The sequence below is a fragment of the Arachis stenosperma genome, chromosome 1, assembly GCF_014773155.1.
Source record: "Arachis stenosperma cultivar V10309 chromosome 1, arast.V10309.gnm1.PFL2, whole genome shotgun sequence".
Taxonomy (NCBI): domain Eukaryota; kingdom Viridiplantae; phylum Streptophyta; class Magnoliopsida; order Fabales; family Fabaceae; genus Arachis; species Arachis stenosperma.
The window spans coordinates 127,136,786-127,160,164 of record NC_080377.1 but is presented as its reverse complement, the minus strand read 5'-3'; the positions used below and the strand labels follow the sequence as shown (position 1 = coordinate 127,160,164).

At 39.4% G+C, this 23,379-nt stretch overlaps 2 protein-coding genes across 2 annotated transcripts; one reads left to right on the top strand and one right to left on the bottom strand.

The window, feature by feature from the left end:
• Positions 1-5,765: 5,765 nt before the first annotated feature.
• LOC130933136 (F-box/kelch-repeat protein At3g06240-like) lies at positions 5,766-7,788 on the top strand. Its single transcript, XM_057862706.1, has 2 exons — positions 5,766-7,106; positions 7,334-7,788. Coding segments are annotated over exons 1-2 (1,323 nt in total). The 5' UTR covers positions 5,766-5,784; the 3' UTR covers positions 7,335-7,788.
• Positions 7,789-21,033: 13,245 nt separating this feature from the next.
• LOC130934414 (uncharacterized) lies at positions 21,034-22,220 on the bottom strand. Its single transcript, XM_057863996.1, has 4 exons — positions 22,152-22,220; positions 21,953-21,984; positions 21,554-21,896; positions 21,034-21,255 (listed from the first exon to the last, which is right to left on the bottom strand). Exons 1-4 carry the CDS (start codon positions 22,218-22,220, stop codon positions 21,166-21,168), a joined length of 534 nt encoding a protein of 177 aa, XP_057719979.1. The 3' UTR covers positions 21,034-21,165.
• Between the last annotated feature and the right edge of the window lie 1,159 nt (positions 22,221-23,379).

Sequence of the window (23,379 nt, the reverse complement as noted above, 5' to 3'; positions counted from 1 at the left end):
GTTAAAATGACTAAAATGTACTGATTTTAGAGTTTCTTTTATATATATATATATATATATATATATATATATATATATATTCTAATCTCACACTTAAGTTACATTGAAATTATTGAGAGAATCTTGAGTATGAAGTAGAGCAGGAAAGGTATGTTTTGGAAGGGTAGATCACCACCGAGCGAACCACCACAGCAGTAAGCAGCATAGCTCTACTCTAATAATGCATGTACCTATGCATGTACTGAGTTACAGGGTGTTTGGATTTCTAATTTAAATTTGTAACTTTGAATTGTGTTATATTCAATTCATCACTTATGGTTGAATGCATATGGTGACGAAAAAGTAGATAGAATTATCTTATCTAGATTTAATGATAAGCTCGAGTGGTGCATGAGAGAGAGAAGCTGATGGGTTTGAGACACTGACTATTTTGATTCAGTTGGATCATGGGGGGACCATAAATTAAAATAATACACACAGACATATATACATGCATATACATACTCCAATACTAATACTCACTTTCATTATTGCATTTATGCCAAATGTATGTAGAAATTCATGAACGTTTTTTGTCCATACATATGAAACCATTTATTTCTAATTAGAATGAATCGAACTTGAAAGTTTATGAGGGCATGGCCTTCACTTAATTTCTCATTCTCTTTCAATTTTGTATTTGGTATTCTTAGTTTCTTTAGTTTAGTTTCCTTCCTCACATGCAATAAGCTAAAGTTGTCTATTTCTCATTAATACTCAAGTTTATCCCTTGTCATTTTGCTGTGACTTTTTTCATTTATTATTATTTCAAATATTTTATTTAATAGAATCATGCAATGGCGGGATCCACCGTTGTCAGAATTCAATACAATTCATGTTTTATTCTTTTTAAAAAATGACAATAATTAATGAATAATTCCCACCAAAACTATTTGCCGTTTCTGTGATAAGGACTGGTTATTAAATTTGTTTTTTTCCAAAACAAGCAAGTTTAACTTAAATGAAAATAATTAAAAAAAAAAGCAGAAGAGAAAATTATTTTTTATAGATAAATATTATATTTAATTAGGCCGGATCAAAATTACCATGTGTTATTTGATATATATGCTAATATCTTATAAGAGATATGACGATTTATTAAATTAATATATCAGCAATCTAATTTTGATGAATATTAATATAAAATAATTTACATGATTATTATATTATATTTATTTATTTGATTGACTATTTAAATGGTAGATATAAAAAATAGTAACTTCTACTACATAATAAAAATAATTAAACATTTATTTAAATTTTTTAATAGAATTTAAATTTATGCTTAAATCACTAAAAGAAAATTTTAATTTTTAACCATTTAACTTTTCAACAGTGAGTAGTGACCACTAAATATTGAAATAAATTTAGTGGAGTATTTCCAACCTTTGGTAATAATAAAAGGTTAGTCGAATAATTAGTCCACTTATTTGTTTAAATAAATATATTAATTAGACTTAAACCTTCCAATAGAATTTAAATTGTTGACAAATTAGTTTTTAACTTAATTCATTAAAGAATATCAGAAAATTAAAAAAAAAGTGAAAACAAAATAGAAAAGGAGTATTTAGGGTTAGTAAGAAGTGGGAGAGAGAGAAAGAGGGGAAGGGGTGTTTTACGCATGCGAAGGAAAAATGGCATCATGAATTAAGCATTCAAAAGTTTGTCTCCTCTGATATATCCATCTGTATTACCCTTTTCTCCTTCATTCTTTGTGCGTGCCTGTGGCTCCCACCAACTTGCTACTCCTTTCTCTTTCCCATTTTATAATTTAAGTCACTTAATGCTTGGTAATTAAATAAGTTTCTTAATTAAGTACTTAATTGAAATCTGTGAGAGTATGAAAGAGCTACTTTATTACAATGTATTCATTAAGATGAAAACTCAGGTATAATTGACGTGTAAAGTTGATAACTGAGAGTTGTTATATGATATAATTTAATTGATTTGACTAAATTTTTATCTAACGACTCTCACGTTAAGCCGACTGCATCTGAGTTTTCACCGTTCATTAAAGAGCAGCATATATAATATGTGTATGTATGTATATATATGACCTTAAACTTTTAGGATGAAACAATAAGTAACATCCGCGAGATCTGCTGGGCCATGAAACGACCTCAACTTATTGCTCTCTCAATTACAAAACAACACACACGTACACCTGACTTTCTTTCTCAATTAATTCTGTTGCAACTCATTCGTTCTATTTTCTTCTTCATATATTTACACTTTACACCTATAAAATATATAAGTATACGTGTCACGCATATATATGCGTGTGCCTGCGTGCTTATGAGAACGTACAGCAGTTTGATTTGCAGGTATATGTAGAACGTACGTAGTAGTAGTATAGTTGCAATAAATTGAATACAAAGAATCCAATTCCCCATGAATGAGTGAATATGCATGGATGAATGAGCCATATAGCTAGCCCATAGCGCATAGGCCATAGGTGATGATGATACGAGGATGAGAGTAGTAAAAAGTGTTTCCCATAAATGGGAAGCCCATGCAATCATTTACTTAAAGCCACTCTGAAATGGCCATGGCCATATCCATATGGCTGGAGGACATATATGTTAGATATTGGACTAAGAAACCCTACCTCTCGTGCCAGCAATTAATTTTTTTCATCTTTATGGGTTTAATGCATGCCTGCTACTTTCCTTTATTTTCCCTTCAATTTGTAACTCATATATATACCGGGTAAATATACATACTACTATATCATGCGCGGATCGGAGCCAACACCGTTGCAACTTGCAACATATATATTATGTTAATGCATGGCAGTCACAATGTATAATTTATTTAATTTCAAGTGCATACATTAATTAACAAAAAAAAAAGTTGCCTCTAATCTATCGCATTCTGTCACCCTGCTCACCACCACAGTGCTTTTCTGTTTGGTAGCTCAGAGTCCATCACTTTCGATCTCTATATATTGATAAATATTTGGTCCCAATACTGAACATACATCTTTCTATGAAGTTAGTCTTATGATCTGATGGCTCCTTACTCGTCCTTTAATGATTTAGCTAGTTATTATTATTCATCTTAAAAAAAAATAGAAGAGGATTGTTTATGATTTGAGGTTGGTTGTCTATGACTATTTTTTTATTCTCGGTGGTATGGTTCTGTCGATAGATTCAAAGGCTTGTTATTAGCCAATAAATTATTGTATTCACAAGTTTAAATTTAAATTTTGATATTTATTTAAATATTAATGAGTTAAATATTAGACCAATTCAAATTAGTGGTTGTCTATCACTATGAATGACTATGACTATGCTGAAAATATACATTGCCACAACTTTTCTTTGTGATGCCACAATTTATCTTGTTTTGACGTTTTTGTATTCCAGCAGGGGCAAAAGGCCATTTCTCTTAATTTGGGCCCATTTCTCAGCCCAGTTTTCAATAAGTCCCAAAAATAAATTTCTGTACAAAATATTAAGAAATGAACGAAATTCCACGACAAAAAAAATATAAAAGAAACGAAGGAAATTTAAAAAAATATTTTTTATTTATATTTACTAATATTATAATTTTAAGTAATATCTTGAAAATTACTTATTCCCGCTGTTTTACCATAATTTCTTATCAATTCTTAAATAAGATTTTTTATTAAAAGATAAAAAATAAAAATCAGTTTAACAAAAATCATGAGGCATAGTTTCATCTAATCCAATTAGCCCAAACTTGCTGAGATGCACGAAATAATGGAGTATAACTGTATAAGTTTTGGTTTGTCAATGAGTCATAGTATTTTATTCTTTCCCATCTTAAAGATAACATTTGTTTTTAAAGATATAATAAAATATGACACTGAGACAAAAACAATAAAATAGAGATATTAAAAATATTGTGTTTGGATACGATGTACAAGACACTAATGTAATATCCAGTATTATGTTTGGATACACATGGAAAAGACTAAAATAACCATGTGATTCCAAATTAATTTTCTGTATCAAGTACAAACTAATTTAATAGAAAATGAGAGTACTACTTAAAAAAAATATTTGAAAGGACAAAAAGTTTTAATAAAAAATTATATAATAATTTTTATATTAAAATAAAATTTATAAATATAATTATTTTATTTTTAAATTTATTATTAATATATAGGAATACATATGATTAACATTAACAAAAAAATAAATCTGAGTTCGATTAATAAAAAATTTCGTTTAGATTAATAAGTTAAATTAATTTTAAATAAAAAATCAGTTTTAAAAAAGAATCCATTTCTATATGAAAAAAATTAGCTTTTGCAAATAAAAAATTTTTTATTTAAAAAACTAATTTTTTTTTATCTAAAAATTGATTTTTTTTTCAAAAAACTGATTTTTTTTAAGTTAGGAAAAATAAAAAAAATAACAGTATTATAATAAAAAATATCTATAGACAAAAAAAAAAAGATTATAAAAAAAATTTCTGTCACTTTTCTAAATTCTGTGTCCATTATTTTTCTTCGTAAAAGAGTGAATATAAAATTATAAAAAATATCTCAAAAATAATATATTTAGTGTCCATATCCCTGTTTTCAAGCACTGCTATCCATGTCTCTGCGCTGCAACCGCTTTATCTGAAAGACCTTCATATATAGCTTATATCTTATTTTGTTATTGTTTATATCCTTATTTTTGTCACCAGTCCTGATATTGAATATTTGTGTTTTGTTATTGTTTATGAAATAAATATTTATTTTTGAGAAGTTAAAAATAAATTAAAGATAAGAATAACATAAAACCTAAAAAAGATAAATTAATTAACACATAAATAACTATTAATTGCAGATATTACCACTTTTTTAAGTAATAATATCATATTTCTGTTATATATTACTTTCAAATCATCTTTACAATCTAAAATTTTCATCATTATTGGATAATAATAATAATAATAATAATAATAATAATAATAATGAATATCATTTTAAAAAATCACACAACAAAATTAAAAATATGTAGCTAAGAATAAGATATATTCTAAAAATACATAATAAAGTTACTAGTTACGAAAGTTTTTATAGAAAAAAAAATACAAAATTTCAATTTATAATATCTTTTACGAAAGTTACTTAGTTCATATTCTACATATATTTTAAAATATTATCTTTATAAATATTTGCACAAATATTTTTAATTATTTAAATAAAAAGTTTTATAATAAATGAAAATTCTTCCATCTTTTTAAACAATACTAAGTCAATTCTTTTTTTTTTATCAAAAAATAATTGTAGAATGTGGTATTATAAATTAAATTAAATTAAATTAATATTTTATATGATTAAAAATAAATATGAGTTTAATTATTTTAAATTATTTAACTTTTTAAAAAATAATATCTTTATATAATTAATTTATAATTTATTTAAAAAATATATAGAAAAATTTGTATATGTAAATAATAAAATTTAAAATAAATAGATTAAAAATTTTAAAAAGATTATATTATCTAATGAAAGTTAGTGTTAGATATTATTTTAAATGTTAAAAGGCTAAAATATCTTATTGTAAAAACTTCAGAGACTAATTTCAGTAATTTGAGTAAGTATTTATTTATTGTTTTTAATAATAATCTTATCAAATGGTGACGTGTATGTTAGATAAACCAAAATTATAATATTAAATTTAGAAGTAGCTCCGGCTAATTAGTGATTTATTAACGTTAAGTACGGATATAAACTGGAAAGTAACGATTTTGGCAATTGGGAATTGGGAATTGGGAATTGGAATGGAAAAGAAGAAACAGAGGAGTCGGGGTTGCAGAGGGGCAGAGTTAGGGTTAGCCACCGTACACATATTGGACCTTCCAATTCACTTGCTCTCTGAGATCATCGCAAGGCTGCCAGCCTCCTCCGTCATCCGCTGCGCCTCCGTCTGCACCTCCTTCAGAGCCCTCGTCTCCGATCCCAGCTTCCGTTCCCTTTATGTCTCCCGTGCACCCACCTCCTTTCTCCTCCTCTCGCATAACAGGCGCCTCCTCTGCCTCCACTCGTGGGGCAGCGCCTCCTTCCTCATCCCTCACTCCTCCTCCTCCCTCGCCTCCTTACAACCTGCACCCGATACAAATCGCAATCGCAATCGCAATCGCGATCGTAACGTTAGCTGTCCAAGGTCAAAGTCAAGGTCAAAGTCAACGACAAGTTCAATCTTCAGTGCAGTGGATTTGAAGAAAGACGTGGATTTAGTTTTAGTGAACTCGAGCGAGGGGCTGGTGTGCTTGCGTGGCAGTGGCTGTGTTTATTATGTGTGCAATCCTCTGTTGGGGGAGATTCTGGAGCTTCCTCCTCCTCCGACAACCACAACCTCATCTATTGGTTTCTCTTCATTTGGTTACGATCCCCACAGCAACCGCTACAAAATCCTTCAATTTGCCGCCCATAGCCACCATAACCAATTTGTGGCCGAATTATACAGCGTGGGGGACAAGGCCTGGACAACAATTCGGACTGCTTTTGCCCTTCCGACTCCGAGGCCCAACGCCTCCTTTCACCACTCACTCAACGGTGCTCTTCATTGGCTCGCTCAACCCACCACCACCCACCTTTGTCAGTTGATATGCTCCTTTGACCTCCACACCAATGAGTTCAAATGGGTGCCGCCCCCCTCCTACTTCGATGCCCACTATATCCACAGCCTCTCTGGCATCACTCTCGGGGTTCTCAAAGGTTGCCTCTGCCTCTGCTTTGTTGTCCCTGGAGCCGCCAGATTCGAGACGTGGTTCATGCGAGACTACGGCGTGCAGCGCTCTTGGAGCCTTTCATTCTACATTGATATCAACTCTTATTGTGGCTTGAGGATCCCGGACCGCCACCGACCTATTGCCTTCGCTGATAATGGTGATATGTGGCTCAAGGATGACTCTGCTTCTGATTCATACTCTCTTGTTTCATATTCCCCACAGACTGGTTCCTTCAAAATCATTCATACTCCCCATGTTTCTTCCAGAATGCAAGCAATGCCCCATGTCTTGAGCTTTGTTTCCCTCAATGACATTGTTAATCTCAGTGGCACACATCTCTTGTTATACACATCAACAATCAAGAGCTACTGGTGATTCAACAATTTGCATACATATAACTTTATCATCTCGTTAAAAACTAGTCTCATCATCAATAAATTTGTTACAGACTTACAGTATAGTTTTACATATTGTTACTTTTGCTTGAATTTAGACTTAGGTAGGAAGGATACCTGGGCCTTTCTTGTGGAACCTTAGTATGTATATATATCTCGTCAGGCTTATAATTTTATTTTCACATTTTTTTTCGCAACTGCAGATTTCTGCCTTTGCTATAGAATCTGAACATCCGGCTCACTGCCAATGGGCACTACTCTGCTACATTGTAGATAATGCCAAATATGACGTGGAGTATCTAATTATTGTAGTGTATAGCTTAAACTTTGGAGCCGTAGACAGTTCTTCTGTGTTCTGTAAAACACTTGATTTGGTTTTTAAGCACTAGCCCCTATTTATCAATCTTCTTGTTTCCCCTCATCAATGGCATCATATTTTGTGCTCGCAACCTAGGAAAGGCAGGTGATAGTGATACGCAAGGAATGCGGAATAAATAAAACGATTCTTTGTGGTGTCCTGGGTTTTAATTTTTGTCCAACCCTATTGTGTTTATTTGGTCAAGAGTGTATAAACTTCTATTCAGTACACATTAATTCTTGCGAATAACGTGAATTATAGCGTTTTCACCAAACAATTGACATTATGGTTGTCCTGTTGGTTCTTCAAATAAATCTTCCTTGCCTTTCACTTGTCTTTCTCCTCTCCTCTCTTCCCCTTTTCTGTATTTTTTTTAGAGATCCAGATCTAAATTTAAAATAATTCTTTTATGATTTTTTCTCTTTGTGGTGTATTAGTCCTCTTTACAAGTGTTTTGAATATATTATTATATATCTAAGATGAAGATACAAGGAGAGAAATTTCTCCGCTATAAAAATATTTTCAGATTCGCAAAGCTTTCAAATTTAGTCGGGAAAGAGGAGAGAATATTTATCAATGTTGTAACACTTTCTGTGTAATAATCCTCCACCAAAAAAATAAGATGAGATGAGAGAGAGCGAGCGAGAGAGAGTGAGAGAGCGGGGGGGAAACACAGGGAGGGATAGGGTTAACGAAAAAGTCAAGGACCCAAGGATTTGGAACAGAGAAGAATATCGGAGGTTGGAACAAGAATCTTTCTCCATCTTTGTAGATCGTCTCCCAGAAGACATTTCAAAGAGGGAATTGTTTCAGCTGTTCAACTGGACTGGACGGATCAATGATATCTATCTGTCCCGGAAGCACAAGAATGGTAACATTTATATGTTTGCCTTTATACGTTACACGACGAAAGGAGGGGCGTTGAAAGCGATAGCGGAGATGAACCAGATGAGACTAAGAGGCCAAGTGGTCTTTGTGGGAGAGGCAAAGTACCGAAGGTCGTCGGGTAATTTGGAAAAAGGTGAAGGACGTCAAGGGGATCATAAGCAACTCCCATTATCATATGAGCAACCCAGAGGAGTAGTAGAGGTTGAATCTTTGCCGATCGCAAATGGGTTACAAATCAAGGAAAATGGGAAGAACGTGATGAGAGAAGACGGAGTAAGGAAGGTGGAAGTTGCAATGGTGACGGAAAATTTGGAATGGCTACATAGAAGTCTGATAGGGGTTACGATGAAGCCTATTGATTTCTCCGCATTGAGGGCAATGGTGAGGAGGAATTTGCCTTCTGTAGTCCAAGTCCGGGAAATGGGAGTCTGCAAAGCACTATTGATCTGTGATAGTGTTCGCCATGCGGATGAGATATACACGTTTAAGTTGAATTGCCTGTTACAAGTTTTTCATCGGGTATGGAAGTGTAAGGAGTCAGAGCGCTGTGAGTCCCGGAGAGTCTGGTTAGAATGCGTGGGGGTGCCGTTATGTGCATGGTCTGTGGAGACCTTTACTAAGATCGGAGGTCAGTGGGGTACAGTGGTGGGATGTGCGAAGGAAACACAAACGTGCAGCATGATCACAGCAGGTCGAGTGCAGATTGATACACATGTGTTGAACGTGATACAGGAAAAAGTTCAACTTATTATTGGGTCCAAAACTTATGATGTGTTCGTGAATGAGGAGAGCCATCAAGCATGGAACATGCAGCCCGAAGGGAAATATGTTGGTGAGGATGTCACCAATGACGAGGTTTTGGGTCATGATACAGCAAACACAAGTGCGGAAGGGGATCCAGGGTACCCAGTTTGCCCCAAGAAGGCCGACCACGATGAAGAATTGTTGATGATGGTGGATAGGACGGAGGAGGACGGTAAGGACAGATTGGTCAATTTGGAAGATTTTTTGAATGAATGGATTGAATGCGAGACTAATCAGAGGCGAAAACATGGCGTAACGAATCAAGCAGTTAGTACCGTGAATCAAGGGATTAGGGAATTTGAAGGTGATAACGGTGATAATTATGAGGAGGATTCGGAGCGGACTGTTACATGCAATTACAATGCTGTGCATAATGGGCTAGGGAGGGTGGAAAAAAAAGAATTAAAAAAAGGACAAGTTGGATCTAAGGGTTGGGCCAGAACCATAAGTAAGGGGCTGGATTCTAGAACATGTGGATCGGGCCTGAACCAGCTGGGTGTGAGCTATGACCCGGATAGGTTGAGGAACCCGAATCGGATTCTCCTACCCGGTTCCCTGGTGCCGTCACATACGTGCCTTGAGAGAGAGAGCGAGGGGTGCAGGGAGGCTCGACCTCGACGTGGGGACAGCGGAAGCAGGAAAGGATGGATTGGGCTGCGGGGAAGTGACATGAACTGTAACGAGGGGGGTTGCGGCCGAATTGGTGAAGGCGCCGATGCAGTGAACCAGGAGCTGGCTCTCCTAACCGATACCCATGCGCAGCAACATGCTGGGTTAAATGAAGAGATTGTGGATTGCGGTGGTGGTAGACCTCGATCTGGGGAAGATCCAAGGGAGAGCCGACGGCCGGGGTCACACGGAAACAGATTTGAAACCGGAGACGAGGGGGGTGACCGGTCTGATGGAGCCGATGCTGGATCTGTGGAGTTCGGCGTCGAGCGTGTCGGGGGCGCAGGCCACTGTTTTGACCGAGATGGTGAGGAGAGTGGGGAGGACAGCATTGAGGTGAGAATGGAGCAGAACTTGACTGTGATAGGAGAGCGGGTCCGGGAGGCTGTGACTGAAGGAACGCATAGGGGCTTGGAAGCAAGCAATGACGCACTAGGAACAACTCAAGTAGTGCATACTGAGCAGAGTGGAAGGAATAGGGCAGACGAGCATGCTAGAGAAGGCTCTGATGGTGCTGGAATCAGGCAGGGTGAATGTGGAGATGAAACAGAGGACATGGAGAGTGACACTCAGGGGGTAGAGGAACAAATGAAGGAAAATAAATTAACCATGGAGCTGGCAATGGAATCAGGGGCTGAAGTATACGATGAGGAGCAGGACATCATGGCCATTCTACAGGCTCAAAATGAGGAACTAGCTCGGAAGAAGAAAGTGGCAAAGCAGAAAGCAAAAATGAGGCGATGCAGACCCAAGCATAAAAAGCAGGTGTGTTATTTTGGTTCTAAATGAATTTCAGTTCTTGGAATGTTAGGGGTTTACGGGGGGATGGAAAGATGAGAATGGTGAAGGACTTAAAAACCAAACATAAATTGAGTTTGGTGGGTTTGATTGAGACTAAAAGAAGGGTAGTAACGCGTTTTGATGTCGCCCGGGTATGGGGAAGTGCGGGAGCGGGTTGGGAATATATAGGCTCGGATGGTGCATCGGGGGGCCTTTTGATGATGTGGGACGAAATATTCTTTAAGATGAATCACTGCTATAAGGGAGAACGGTGGTTGGGTGTGGAAGGAGTTATTGTAAAGAATAACTTCAACTGTGCGTTTTTCTTGGTCTATGGTGCACATAGCAGAGAAGAGAAGAGTCAAGTGTGGGAAGAGCTGAGCTTCATAGCTGGACTATGCCAGGTTCCCTGCTGCTTCATGGGAGATTTCAATGAAATAGTGTGTGTGGAGGAAAGAAAAGGTACTGAGAGCTTATCCAGGTCTGCTGAGGAGTTTAAGGAGTGGATACAGGATATGCAATTAGTGGATCTACCACTCACTGATCGTAAGTTTACCTGGTTTCGAGGCCGGTCATGCAGTCGTCTCGACAGGGCCATGGTTAGTGTGGAATGGCTAGAAGAGTTTCCTGAGATTCGACTACGGGGCGGACCCAGGGGTCTGTCAGATCACTGTCCTATAATAGTAGAGGAGAATAGGAGGAGGGGAGGCCATAGACCATTCCGCAGTCTTGACTCATGGTTTACACATGAAGGTTTTCTTCGAATGGTAAAGGAGGAATGGAGGTGTTTAGGTGAGATGCAGTTTACTGATAAATTGCGAGCGCTGACGGTTCCGTTGGGAAAATGGCACAAGGACAACTTTGGGGAGATGGATCACAAAATTCTAAGGTTAGAGGAAGAGATTAGAAAGGTTGACGAGTTGGTAGGTAATGGAGTCTATGATGGAACCATGGAGGCTAGACGGAAGGCTTTAGTTACTTGTTGTGAGAGGTGGTATGTGAGGAAAGAGATTCACTGGAAGCAGATGTCCCGTTCACGACAAGCAAAGGAGATGGACAAGAACACAAGATATTTTCACAACATAGCGTCTGCAAGAAGTAGGAATAATAGGCTTGATTCCCTGGTTGTTAATGGCAGGCTGGTACGGAACCAAGCTAGAATAAAAATAGCTATCAGAGAGTTCTACAAAGAGCTATATCACCAGGGACCTTCTCTTGTATTGGGGTTCCGAGAAGGACTTGTGGAGAGGATAGATGAGGAAGACTCTGCGACATTGGAGGCATTTCCGTCAGCTGAGGAGATAAGGGAGGCAGTATGGGATTGTGAGTCATCTAAGGCGCCAGGCCGCGATGGATATAACATGAATTTCATCAAGAGGTGCTGGGAGGAGATTGGGTCTGAGTTCGCGGCAGCAGTGTTAGGGTTCTTTCAGACATCCAAGTTGCCGACAGAGTCAAATATAACTTGGGTGGCGCTGGCACCTAAGTTTACTGGTGCGAAGGAGATAAAAGACTTGCGGCCCATTAGCATGGTTGGTTGTGTGTACAAGGTGATCTCGAAGGTGCTAGTTAGGAGAATGAGGGTAGTGATGCCACGCCTAGTAGGAGAGACTCAGAGTGCTTTTGTTAGGGGTCGAAAGATTCATGACGGGGCTCTCATAGCGTGTGAAACAGTCCATTGGCTGAAGAGAAGGCATAAGGAGGCAGCCATAGTCAAGATTGACTTCCAAAAAGCCTACGACAGAGTTAAGTGGAGTTTTGTGGATATGGTGTTGCAGAAGATGGGTTTTGGGTGCAGATGGAGGAATTGGGTTATGGAGTGTGTGACTACAGCTTCTATGTCGATATTGATTAACGGCTCACCTTGTAAACCGTTCAAGATGGAAAGGGGTCTGAGACAAGGTGACCCGCTCTCTCCTTTTCTGTTTGTGCTAGTTGTGGATGTTCTACATAGGATGGTTGGCCAGGCAGTGAGGAACGGGCGTATATCTCCCTTAGTGGTTGGTAGAGACAGGGTGGAGTTATCACACCTTCAGTTTGCAGATGACACTATCCTGTTTTGTCCACCAGAAGATGAGACCATGAAGAACTACAAGCGGCTGCTACGGTGGTTTGAGTTGATGTCTGGACTTAGTATTAATTTTGATAAAACTAGCCTGATTCCGATCAACTGCGAAGAACAATGGGTACAACGAATGTGCAGCTTGTGGGGTTGTAAAGAAGGTACTCTCCCTGTTAGATACCTTGGAGTTCCCTTGGGTGCTAACCCGAAGCTGGTTAAGACATGGAAGCCTATAATTGACAAGGTAGAAGAGAAACTAAGTCTCTGGAAAGCTAAGGTGCTAAATAAAGCCGGAAAGTTGGTGCTTATAAAATCAGTGTTGAATAGCCTGCCAGTGTACTACTTGAGCTTGTATAGGATGCCAAAGGCGGTTGCGAAGAAATTAATTTCCTTGCAGACAAGGTTTCTATGGAGTAAGGAGGATGGCAGGAACGGTATGGCGCTAGTTCGATGGGAGTTGGTGCAGGCCCCAAAGAAGTTCGGTGGATTGGGAGTTGGAGATGCTATGATTCGTAACACCGCTCTTCTCTTTAAGTGGTGGTGGCGGTTTGCGAAGGAAGAATGTCCTTTGTGGAAAAAGGTGGTCTGCTCATGTAATAATCTAAAACCGAATGAGTTACTGGCCAACCAGGTGCTACCTACCAGAGGAGGCCCTTGGAAGGATATTTGCCAGCTGCAGATTACAGATCAACATTTAAGGGAGAGACTGATTACAGGTTTATCCATGGAAGTTGGTGATGGTCGTCGGACTCGATTCTGGGAGGACGTGTGGTTACATTGTGGTTCTTTGAAAGATCAGTTTCCCCGCCTCTTCTCTGTTTCAAACCAGTGTGGTGCTTTTATTGGGGATTGTGGGTTTTGGGATGGACTAGAATGGGTGTGGAACTTCATATGGAGGCGAGAGCTCTTCCAGTGGGAGTTGGGACTGTTGGGTCAGTTGCATGAGACTCTGCGACCTGTGAGGCTAGAAAATAATAGAGAGGATAGAGTGGTGTGGAAATATGATAGACTTGGTGTTTTTTCGACTAACTCTTTTGTGCAGGTGCTGCAAGAAGGAATGCTTGGAGAGGAGATCACCAGCTATAGTTTTACTAAATCCATTTGGAAAGGTTTAGCTCCTCCGAAAGTAGAGCTGTTTACCTGGTTTGTATTGATAGGCAGGGTGAACACGAAGGAAAGACTGAATCGATTTGGGATCCTCAATCAGGAGGATATGAGGTGTGTCTTTTGTAATAGGGAGGTTGAGCAGGTTCACCACTTGTTTCTCGGATGCGGGTTTGCCTGGCAGGTGTGGAATGCTTGGATACTTGCGTCGGGCCGCCTATGGTCTCTCCCTGGGTTGATGAAGGACCACTTTCTAAGTTGGACAGAAGAGCCGCGTAGAAAGGAGGAACGCAAGCAGCGGTTGAGATGTTTCTGTGCTATCATCTGGAACATTTGGATGGAAAGAAATAGGAGGATTTTTCAGAATGAAAGCAAAGGTGTTGAAGATGTCATAGAGATGTCCGTGCTTAGTGTTAAAGAGTGGGAAGGTGAGAGCTCTTCGTGTTGTTGATAGCTATGCTGGAAATGACATTGGAGAGTTTCTTTTATTGCGTCTGATTTAGGTGTTGTTAGTCTGTTTCTTTTTAACTTTGCTCCACTCTATTGTGTTGAGCTCCTTTTTTCAAAAAAAAAAAAAATAATCCTCCACCATGATCTATCTCTCTTTTTTGAGTAAAAGCCCTTTCCGGTCCCTAACCATTTACCCGATGGACGACCCACCCCCTAAGTAATTTAAAACCCCAAATCGGTCCCTATCAATGATGGTATATGGACATTGAAGACCCTGCAACCGGTTCCCAGCAGGTGACATGCTGATCTGTCAGTCACTTGTCCACCTGGATTTTTGTCCTACATAATTAGGACTAATCGCCCCCTGCACCTTTGAAACGATGCGTTCCATGAAAACCATTATTCCATAAAACACCTTCCTCTCCCTCGTCATTTACCTTTGGCCCTAATTCAGCAAAGCTTTCTTCTTCCCTCCAAAACAGAGTTACGTTGAGGACGTGGGAGCTAGTTGCACTACTGCGTGGGAAGACAGGGTCTTCATTTGGAAGCTTCCTTTGAAACGGTAACGTATACTTGGTTCTCTTCTACATACATTATTCTTTACTGTAGTGAAGTTGAGGAGTATGTCAGGTAGTGGGGGTTAAATTAGCTTTGATATGTGAGTTCTCCCCTGCATGGTGATTATGGGTGGATCGGGTGAAGCAGTAGGTTTGTTTCATGAGTTAGGGTTGTTGTGAAAGTATGAAAGTGATGTTAAGTTTGAAAGTTTGTACCTTTGTGTTGGCTTGATGCATTAAGAATGCTTAATGGATAGGCAGGATAGCCTAGTTGCTGTTGAGGGTGTTTGAAGTTTAGCTCTGTTACTGAGTTGTGATTTGGTTTTTTACAGATGTCTGTGTTTGTTGCCCCTGTTTTTCATCACGGTGGGAGACTAGAGAAAGATTCAAATGGAGTGTTACGCTATGTAGATGGGAATTGAGAAATTTCCACCGATGGATGTTGATTTTGTCAACAAGAAGGACTTGGAAGAACTCTTCAGGGATTAGGTTATCTGGAATACAAAGAAATTTATGGCTTGATCCAGCAGCAAGAAACTTGGAGTTTGGGCTTCATATCCTTAAGGGTGATCAGGATATTAATGACATGTGTGAAGCCACCTTAAGTTTCCAGATAAGTATGAGTTCTACATCTACTTTGAGCACCCGGTAAGCCAACCAATGCAAGCCGAACCAGAGCCAGAACCAGAGGAAGAGCCCGTTGTGGTGACAGATGAATCCTCATTGGATGACGGATACGAGAGTGCCGAGGATGAGGCCTACAAGCCGCCACCTCCTGGTTATGAGAGTGATAGCAGTGATATTGAGTCAGCAGAAAGGAGTGGAAAAAAAACAAAGGAAAAACTTCGGTGTCTGCAAGAAACAAAAAGAAAGTGTCACCCAAGAAGAATGGAAAGAAATCATCCAAGAGGTATACTGGGAGGAGGAGAAGAGACATGTGCTACATGGTGAATCTAGTAAAGGGAATGGAACTGAGACACCTCCAAGTGGGTTGGGTTCTGGCCAAGGGCCAGTTGAGACAGATATGGGAGGGCCAGTTGAAGATGAATTAGGAGGTCCAGCAGTGGCTAATGAGGAGAGTGATGACTACAAATATGAATATGCTTCGGAAGACTGTCATACCCCGGTATCTTCTGAGGATGAGGACAACGCACGGACTTGATTTCAATGAAGAAAATGAATATGGAGAGGTTCAGTTTGAGCTTGGAATGCAATTTGCGACTATGGAGAAATTTAAGAAGGCCTTGAAGGATGTATTTGTCTGGGATGGAAGAGATTGCATGTATATAAAAAATGAGAAGGAGAGGGTCAGGGCTAGATGTGCAGAGGAGAACTGCCCATGGTTGATATACGTGGCAAGGAACTCAAAAACAATGGAAGTAACTTGGCCGATAGGGTTTGGGTCACAGATAAGTTGGAAAAAAGGTTGGCAACACAGCCTAAGCTGACACCGAGGAAGCAACGGAGCATCTGAAACAGGATTATAATGTTCAGGTCCATCCTAAATGATCCAAAGAGCTTTGAAAGCAGCTAGGGAAATTGTGAACGGCAATGACAGGGCACAGTATGGGAAGTTGTGGGATTATTTGCAAGAGTTGCACAGGAGTAACCCAGGCAGCACGGCTGACATGTGTTGACCCAATTCCGCAGTCTCTACACTGTTTGACAAAATTTACATTTGCTTAGATGCGTGCAGAAATGGTTTTGTTAAGGGCTGTCGACCACTAATAGGCCTAGATGGTTGCTTCTTAAAAGGTTATTACGGAGGGCAGCTCCTAACTGCAATGGCACTTGATGCTAACAACCATGTATTCGTTATTGCATATGCTGTGACAAGAGCTGAAAACACAGAGAACTGGATGTGGTTCTTGACGCGGCTTCAGGATGATTTGGGAGACCATCAAGTGCGCGGATGGAATCTGATGTCCGACCAACAGAAGGTAACTACAATTCCCTATACTATTCTGATATAATGTAGTTTTATGAATGTAACTCTGCACAATGTAGACTTGTGTTGAATGTGTTAATTAGTTGTTTGTTTAGATTTAAAGTGGAATATCTGCTAATTGAAGCAAAAGGCTATACTTGTTAAACTGAAGAAATTCATCAACATAGTTGTAGTAAATACAACCAATCTAACCATCTTCCCTTACAATTGTTGGTATCCCTTCCATAGAAAATAATCTGTTAATCTGTGAATTGTCACCTGGGTTAGTATTTGTTTGTAATCGTGTTGTTTAATTTCTAGCTTTTGGTTAGTAGAATTCTGCACAACATAATACATTCATAATTAGTTTATGCATATATGGTTAAGTGGCTTATGATTGGTCTATGTCTATTCCCAGCAATTGGTGTGTAGTTATTGGTGTCTTTATGTCATAAGTGCATTATATTTGGTTTGTAAACCATCTTTGCAGGGACTTATGCGTGCAGCCAAGGAAGTCATGCCCTATGCACACCACAGAAATTGTGTGCTGCATATTTGGAAGAATCTTCAACAAAGGTTCAATAACAAGCAGGTAAAGGGTCTGTTATGGCATGCTGCCAAGTGCACCACTCAGGTGCAGTTCAAAGCGGCAATGGAAAATTTAAAAGTGTGTGCCATGGAGGATGGGAGTACATGAATCAATTTGACCCAGCAGTTTGGTGCAAGGCATATTTCAGCCATGGTCCGAAGAATGACAGCCTCACCAATAACATGTGTGAGGTTTGGAATTCTATGATACTTGAGGCCAGGGAGAAGCCCATTCTAACAATGTGTGAAGAGATAAGGTGTACAATAATGAAAAAGATGGCCAAGCACAAGAGGATTCTAGGAAGATGCACTGGGAAACTGGCACCAGCGCAGCAGTGGAGGCTTGACAGGCACATTAAACCTCAGAGTCATAAATGGAATGCACAATGGAGCGGAGATAATGACAGGGTTCTATTTGAAGTTACTAGGGGAAAACACAAGTTGGGAGTCAACCTCCAACATCATACATGCACTTGCAACTCATGGCAGTTGACAGGTATACATTGTTTCTTGTCTTGCTGTTTTCACATAAATTTGGCTAACCATATTCTTGTTGTTGTTGCTGTTGGCAAGGGATGCCATGTGTCCACGCAGTTGCTGCTATATCTAGGTTGAGGATCAAGGCTGCCGAAGAATTTGTGAGCCCTTATCTCACTATGGATGCTGTCAGGAAAACATATGATTTGTGTGTAAATCCAGTCAACAGCGAAGAATTCTGGGAGAAGACAGACCATCCAAAGCCACAACCTCCCAGGATAATAAGACCAGCTGGTCGTCCAAAGAAACGCCGGACTGAAACTGGTGCACCACCTCCCCCCCAAGTGATTGGAGACAAAGTCAGAAGGACTTTTCAGGTAACGTGTAGCAAATGCGGGGAGAAGGGTCATTATTATAAAACCTGCAAGGGAGCACCGGCTACACCGGATTGGCAACCAAAAAGGAAGAAGGCAAAAGCGGCCACCAGAGCTATGTGTGTTGACCGAAAATGTTGCTCCTGCCCCTCCCCCTATAGGGAATGTGGCTAATACTGAGGAACCTGCACCTGTTAACCTGGAACCTCTTGTAAGTGTTTTTTTTTTGTTTAAGAAAACCCTTCTGTAACTTGTATACATTTTGGGTTGTGTCTTTTTTGAATTCACAATGAGTTAACATTTCTCAACATATGTGGGTGCAAAACATGATTCTGTGATATAGGACAAGGCTAGGAAAAACAAGAAAAAAATGCCAAAGAGGCCGCAGGTAGAGCCAGATGAGATAAACATCTCACAAACTGCCCCAACAGCCCCAACTGCAGAGGTAAATATACCTACAATTGTTCATAATTTTTTGTTATAGACAGAGAAGAAGATGCAGTTTTTTAGCCCATATGTTTTTCATCATTGTGTTACCAGGTTCCAGGAACTGACGAACCTGCTCCAATGAACCAGGCCACAACTCAGGCTCCAAATGCTCAGCCCCCTTCTGCAGCTCCAAAGTTTAGGCCCAAACAGAGTGTCAGAAGGCCCCAAGGACATCCAATGCAGCCCAACCAACCGTCTCACAATGTACAACCCCAACCACAAGCACAAGGCTTACAACAAAACTCTCATGCAGTCTCCAATGAAACTCTGGCAGCAGCTAGCCCTGGGACCTCAGCAAGGCTATTTCAGTTCATTCCAACTCCAGGAATGAAGCCTCCACCAAAGAAACAGTGAAACAACCTGCTATATGGATATCATGTTGTTAGGGAATGTAGAATTTTGGTTTAAGGGGACACTCTATGTTAGTTATTTTGGTTATGGTGTTGATGTTATCATTAGGTTCTGATTTCAAGCCTTGATTTACAGATCCTCTCAAGTTTTTTGGTATTAGTTTTAGTGTCAACTTGGAAAAAACTGACATTGTCTTCTGAGTGAAACTCTGGGGCAGTTCTTGGTTCAGAGTGAATTTTTGTGAAACACTCATGCTTGGGTTTGTGAATCACTGAATCAATTTGTAACTTTGTTTCAACTTTTACCAAACTCTCATGAATTGAAGTACACTTGCAAATCATGCACAAATTTGTGTCTGTACATTACTATCTTCATAGACAACTAGACAAGTGCTTCACAATTACATAATAATACAACATCATAATAACTACATCAAGCTACTCAATCAGGTATAACTACATCAAGCTACTCAATATCATAATAACCATAACATCAGTTGTTGTCTTCTTACAAGCCATGGATTTCAACCATAATACATGAAGTAGTTCTCTTCTATGAACAAAACTTTGCACACTAAATCAAATTCACATTTGTCTCAATTCATCCACTGTAAATTGCTGAAATTACAACTGTAACTGCAATTCCAATTAAAAAACTGGTTAAGCTTCGGCATTTCGTGTTTCCTCCAACTGTTTTTCCAATATCCTGCTTCGCAATCTTCAGTTCCAGTGCTTCCAATCTTTCTTCCATCGTCTTCAGCCTTTCAACCACGCCATTTTCTTTGCCATCAGCTTTATATGAACATGACACTATGTATTCATCAAGCCAAGCAAAGTACTTGCAGTGTGGAGATGCGGTCTGCAACAAACAACACTCCATGCTCATGGCAACGAATTTCGAAACAAAACTAAAATTGCAAAGCGATTACCTTAAAATAAGAGCAACCAAAAAAAGCCTGTTCGGATTTCCTGCAGTGCTAGATTGAAACAATATTGCATATGTGCCACAATGACATCTCGGTGCTACAAATCTTTTCTGGCCTTGGTTTGCCATTTCCCCCATACTCCCTGTGGAACCCAGAATCGGACTCCAGCACAAATTCTTCCCACCTTCACTACTTTCCTCCACGGTTCGTGACGAAGATTCTCTGGCTTTCATAGCCATATTCTTCTTCAGCAGAGAAAAGCCCTAATCTTTACTCTACACACAACTAACACGATGAAGAATGCAGATAAAACCCTAAACAAACCCAGGAGACAACTGGTTTTCATGGAACGCATCGTTTCAAAGGTGCAGGGGGCGATTAGTCCTAATTATGTAGGACAAAAATCCAGGTGGACAAGTGACTGACAGATCAGCATGTCACCTGCTGGGAATCGGTTGCAGGGTCTTCAATGTCCATATACCATCATTGATAGGGACCGATTTGGGGTTTTAAATTCCTTAGGGGGTGGGTCGTCCATCGGGTAAATGGTTAGGGACCGGAAAGGGCTTTTACTCCTCTTTTTTTCTTAGTTTTAGATTTTTCCTCGTACCGCGCCGTACGTAGAATTTTGTTCAAACATCCTCGTAAAAGTTATGTTTACAGAGGCATGTTTATCTTAGTTATACAAGGAAAGGAAACAATTACAGTCTGTAATGTAAAGGCCTACCTTTTATCTTGAAAGAAAGCCACACAAACAGGAGGAATTATCATCATCAGCATCAAAACCTTTTCTTTATCCCTTGGGCTACGTTGATTATTGTTATTATCTCTGTTTTCTTTGGTCTCGTCATGCTAATCTACAACTATATATACCTTGGGTTCATGTTGTTCTGTGTCAATTGCCTACCTAATAAATTGGTATGTACGGCTTTCGACAAGACTACAACTGGGGGAGACTATGCAACACAAACCAAAATATAATGTTGTATTTCTGATTTCTCAATCTAAAATTCAAGTAGTCTTGTTACTTCAAAATACTTGTGATTGATATTAAACAGAGTTGCGTGTTTTCTCTCTTTCTAAAGCAATACAAACATAAATGAAGAAAGAAAACATGTAAAATCTCAAAGCACAAGCAGCACAATGTATGAAATGTAGCAACAATAATAGTGATAAACAAAATACCAAGATAGGTAAGGTAGTCTGAGATTTACAAATTCAAGGGTGCCAGTTTAAGTTGAACTTAAAAGCTTATTAATGGACGTTAAAAAAGGGGCAAGTGCCACAGTTGTTACTTCTTCCCAGCCTCCTTCCACCATCACCTACAAGAACAATGTAATTTTTTAAGGGAATTTTCAGCCAAAAAGGAATACTTGGTAATAGAAAGTAGGGGTCAGTGCAGTTACCAGCATAATCAAAGAACCACAGTCCTACAATCACCAAGTAAAACTAAAACGCAAGAATAGAAATTGAATCGTATTTCTGTCCCTAGCGTGATTTGTGCGATAGGTGCAATAGCAGAGTCAAAATTGAATGTATTTTGAAGGGCAGATCTGTGAGCATACAAATACTAAACCCTAAAAATGTATGGGAATGGATGGTGGAGAGAAAGGAAGGTACCTGAAGAGATATCAGTGAGAGGAAGAAGCGGTGGAGTGGGAGTGAGAGTGAGAGTGGGAAGAAGGAGCGCCGGCGCGACTGAAGATCTGCTCGCCGACGAGGTAGATGCCGAAGGCGACAACGGCGATACCGAAGCCAGGGAGGGCGTGGCGGAACTGATTGGTGAGCATTGGGTGCTTCCTCCACTCGTCTCTCCTCCTGAAGAATTCTGCTGTGTTTTTCCCTGCCGAACCCATTCTCTCTCTTCCTATGCGTCTTCTTCTTCCTCTTCTCCAACACCAACTCCTCCTCTTGCTTTTCCTTTTCCTTTCCTCCTTTTTTTCGGTCATGGCTTTTCCTTTTCCTTTGTCGGGCTCAGCTCAACTTGGGCTCAGTACCTGGACTCGGCCCAAACAAAACCCGAGAGTATATATGTCTATTTCGGTATTTCCCTTAGAAGGGAGAAAAAAGAAATTAAGTAAAGGCCCGCAGCTCACCACGCATTTGCTATAGTTTTCTCAGTTTGTCGCTGGATGCGAGAAAGTATATTCTGAGGCTTGTCGCGCCAGGAGGAGCAGGCGGCGGGAGGAACGAGCTAGAGTGCGACAGTAGCTCGAACCTTCCGTGGAGAGTGACAACGAAGCCGGGGACCGTGGGCTCCCAGATGGTAACGCTGTGGCGGTGTCATTGCCGCTTACGATGCAGATCCCAAGCTGGCGGCGCCGCGCGTAGGGGGCGACGCCGTCCAGGACGTCGAAGCCACTCGCGACTTTGAGGATGTAAGCTATGCGTGTTGGCGCCCTCTCTTGTGATTATGACTGCCAGTTTTGGCTTGTTCTTCGAACCCCGCTGACAGCCCCTGGAACGGCGGACTCCGCCGGCGGAGGCGAGCTCAAAAGCACTTCTTTCGCATCCACTTCCGTTTCCTTAGCTGCAATCATCATTATCTTCATTGGAGAATTGTGGTGCAGCTGCACGATTTGTTATTTGTTGATGTTGTTCTTGAGAGTGGTGATAATGGTGTTGTTAAAAGTGTAATTTTGGTCTTGTAAAGTGGAAGAGAAGAAGTTGTGACAACTTCTCGCTGTTTGCGACAATCCTTTTTCATAAATCAAGAAAATTAATTCTTCTCTTCCAGCAAGATGCAAGTTTCATTTGTTTATAGGGTGAAGAATAATTTTTGTCTTTTGGCAAAAGTTATAAAAATGTTCTTTTACTTTTATTTTGTTGTAATTTTATTTTTAAAATTTTTTATTTATATCAAATATATTTTTGGGGGTAACCAAAATATTTAAACAACCTAAATAATGGATTGATTTTTTGGCCCACTAAGGCACTAAAAATAAAAAAATCACCCAATTGAAATAAAAAAACTTTTTACCTTGTCTTTTTAAAATTTTAATCATTCTCGAAACTCTATCAACGTCATTGTTATCCCATCAGCCCCACTAAATTTGCAAATAATCTCTTTTATATATAAAACGAACATTCTTTCTTTTTATATGTAAAATAAAATATAATAATAGATTTACAATAAGAATAAATATCTTTTTTATATGTAATAAGAACAATCATCTTTTTTATATGTAAAATAAACGTCTATTCTTTTTACAGGCTTGCTACACATACAAACAAAAAAACCCTACAAGTCATATAAGCTCCTAGCTTACATTTCTTACACACGCACACTGAATTACCTTGAATGGAGCGTAGCATTCACGCGCTTCGCGAAAACCGCTCCTTAATGGCGCACTTTTCCACTTCTCCAAGCCATACGAAAAAAACACAACCGTTCCATTTTCGAGTAACATTGCAAACGGCAGAGAAAACAATCATCGTGAAGATTC

Excerpts from the sequence above, each read along its gene's own strand:
- LOC130933136 (XM_057862706.1), top strand. The coding sequence starts at position 5,785 with ATGGAAAAGAAGAAACAGAGGAGTCGGGGTTGCAGAGGGGCAGAGTTA.
- LOC130934414 (XM_057863996.1), bottom strand. The coding sequence starts at position 22,220 with ATGACACCGCCACAGCGTTACCATCTGGGAGCCCACGGTCCCCGGCTT. Across the intron at positions 21,985-22,151 it reads GTTGTCACTCTCCACGGAAG|GGAAATACCGAAATAGACAT; the intron begins GTTCGAGCTACT and ends CTCCCTTCTAAG. Across the intron at positions 21,897-21,952 it reads ATAGACATATATACTCTCGG|GAAAAGGAAAAGCCATGACC; the intron begins GTTTTGTTTGGG and ends AGCCCGACAAAG.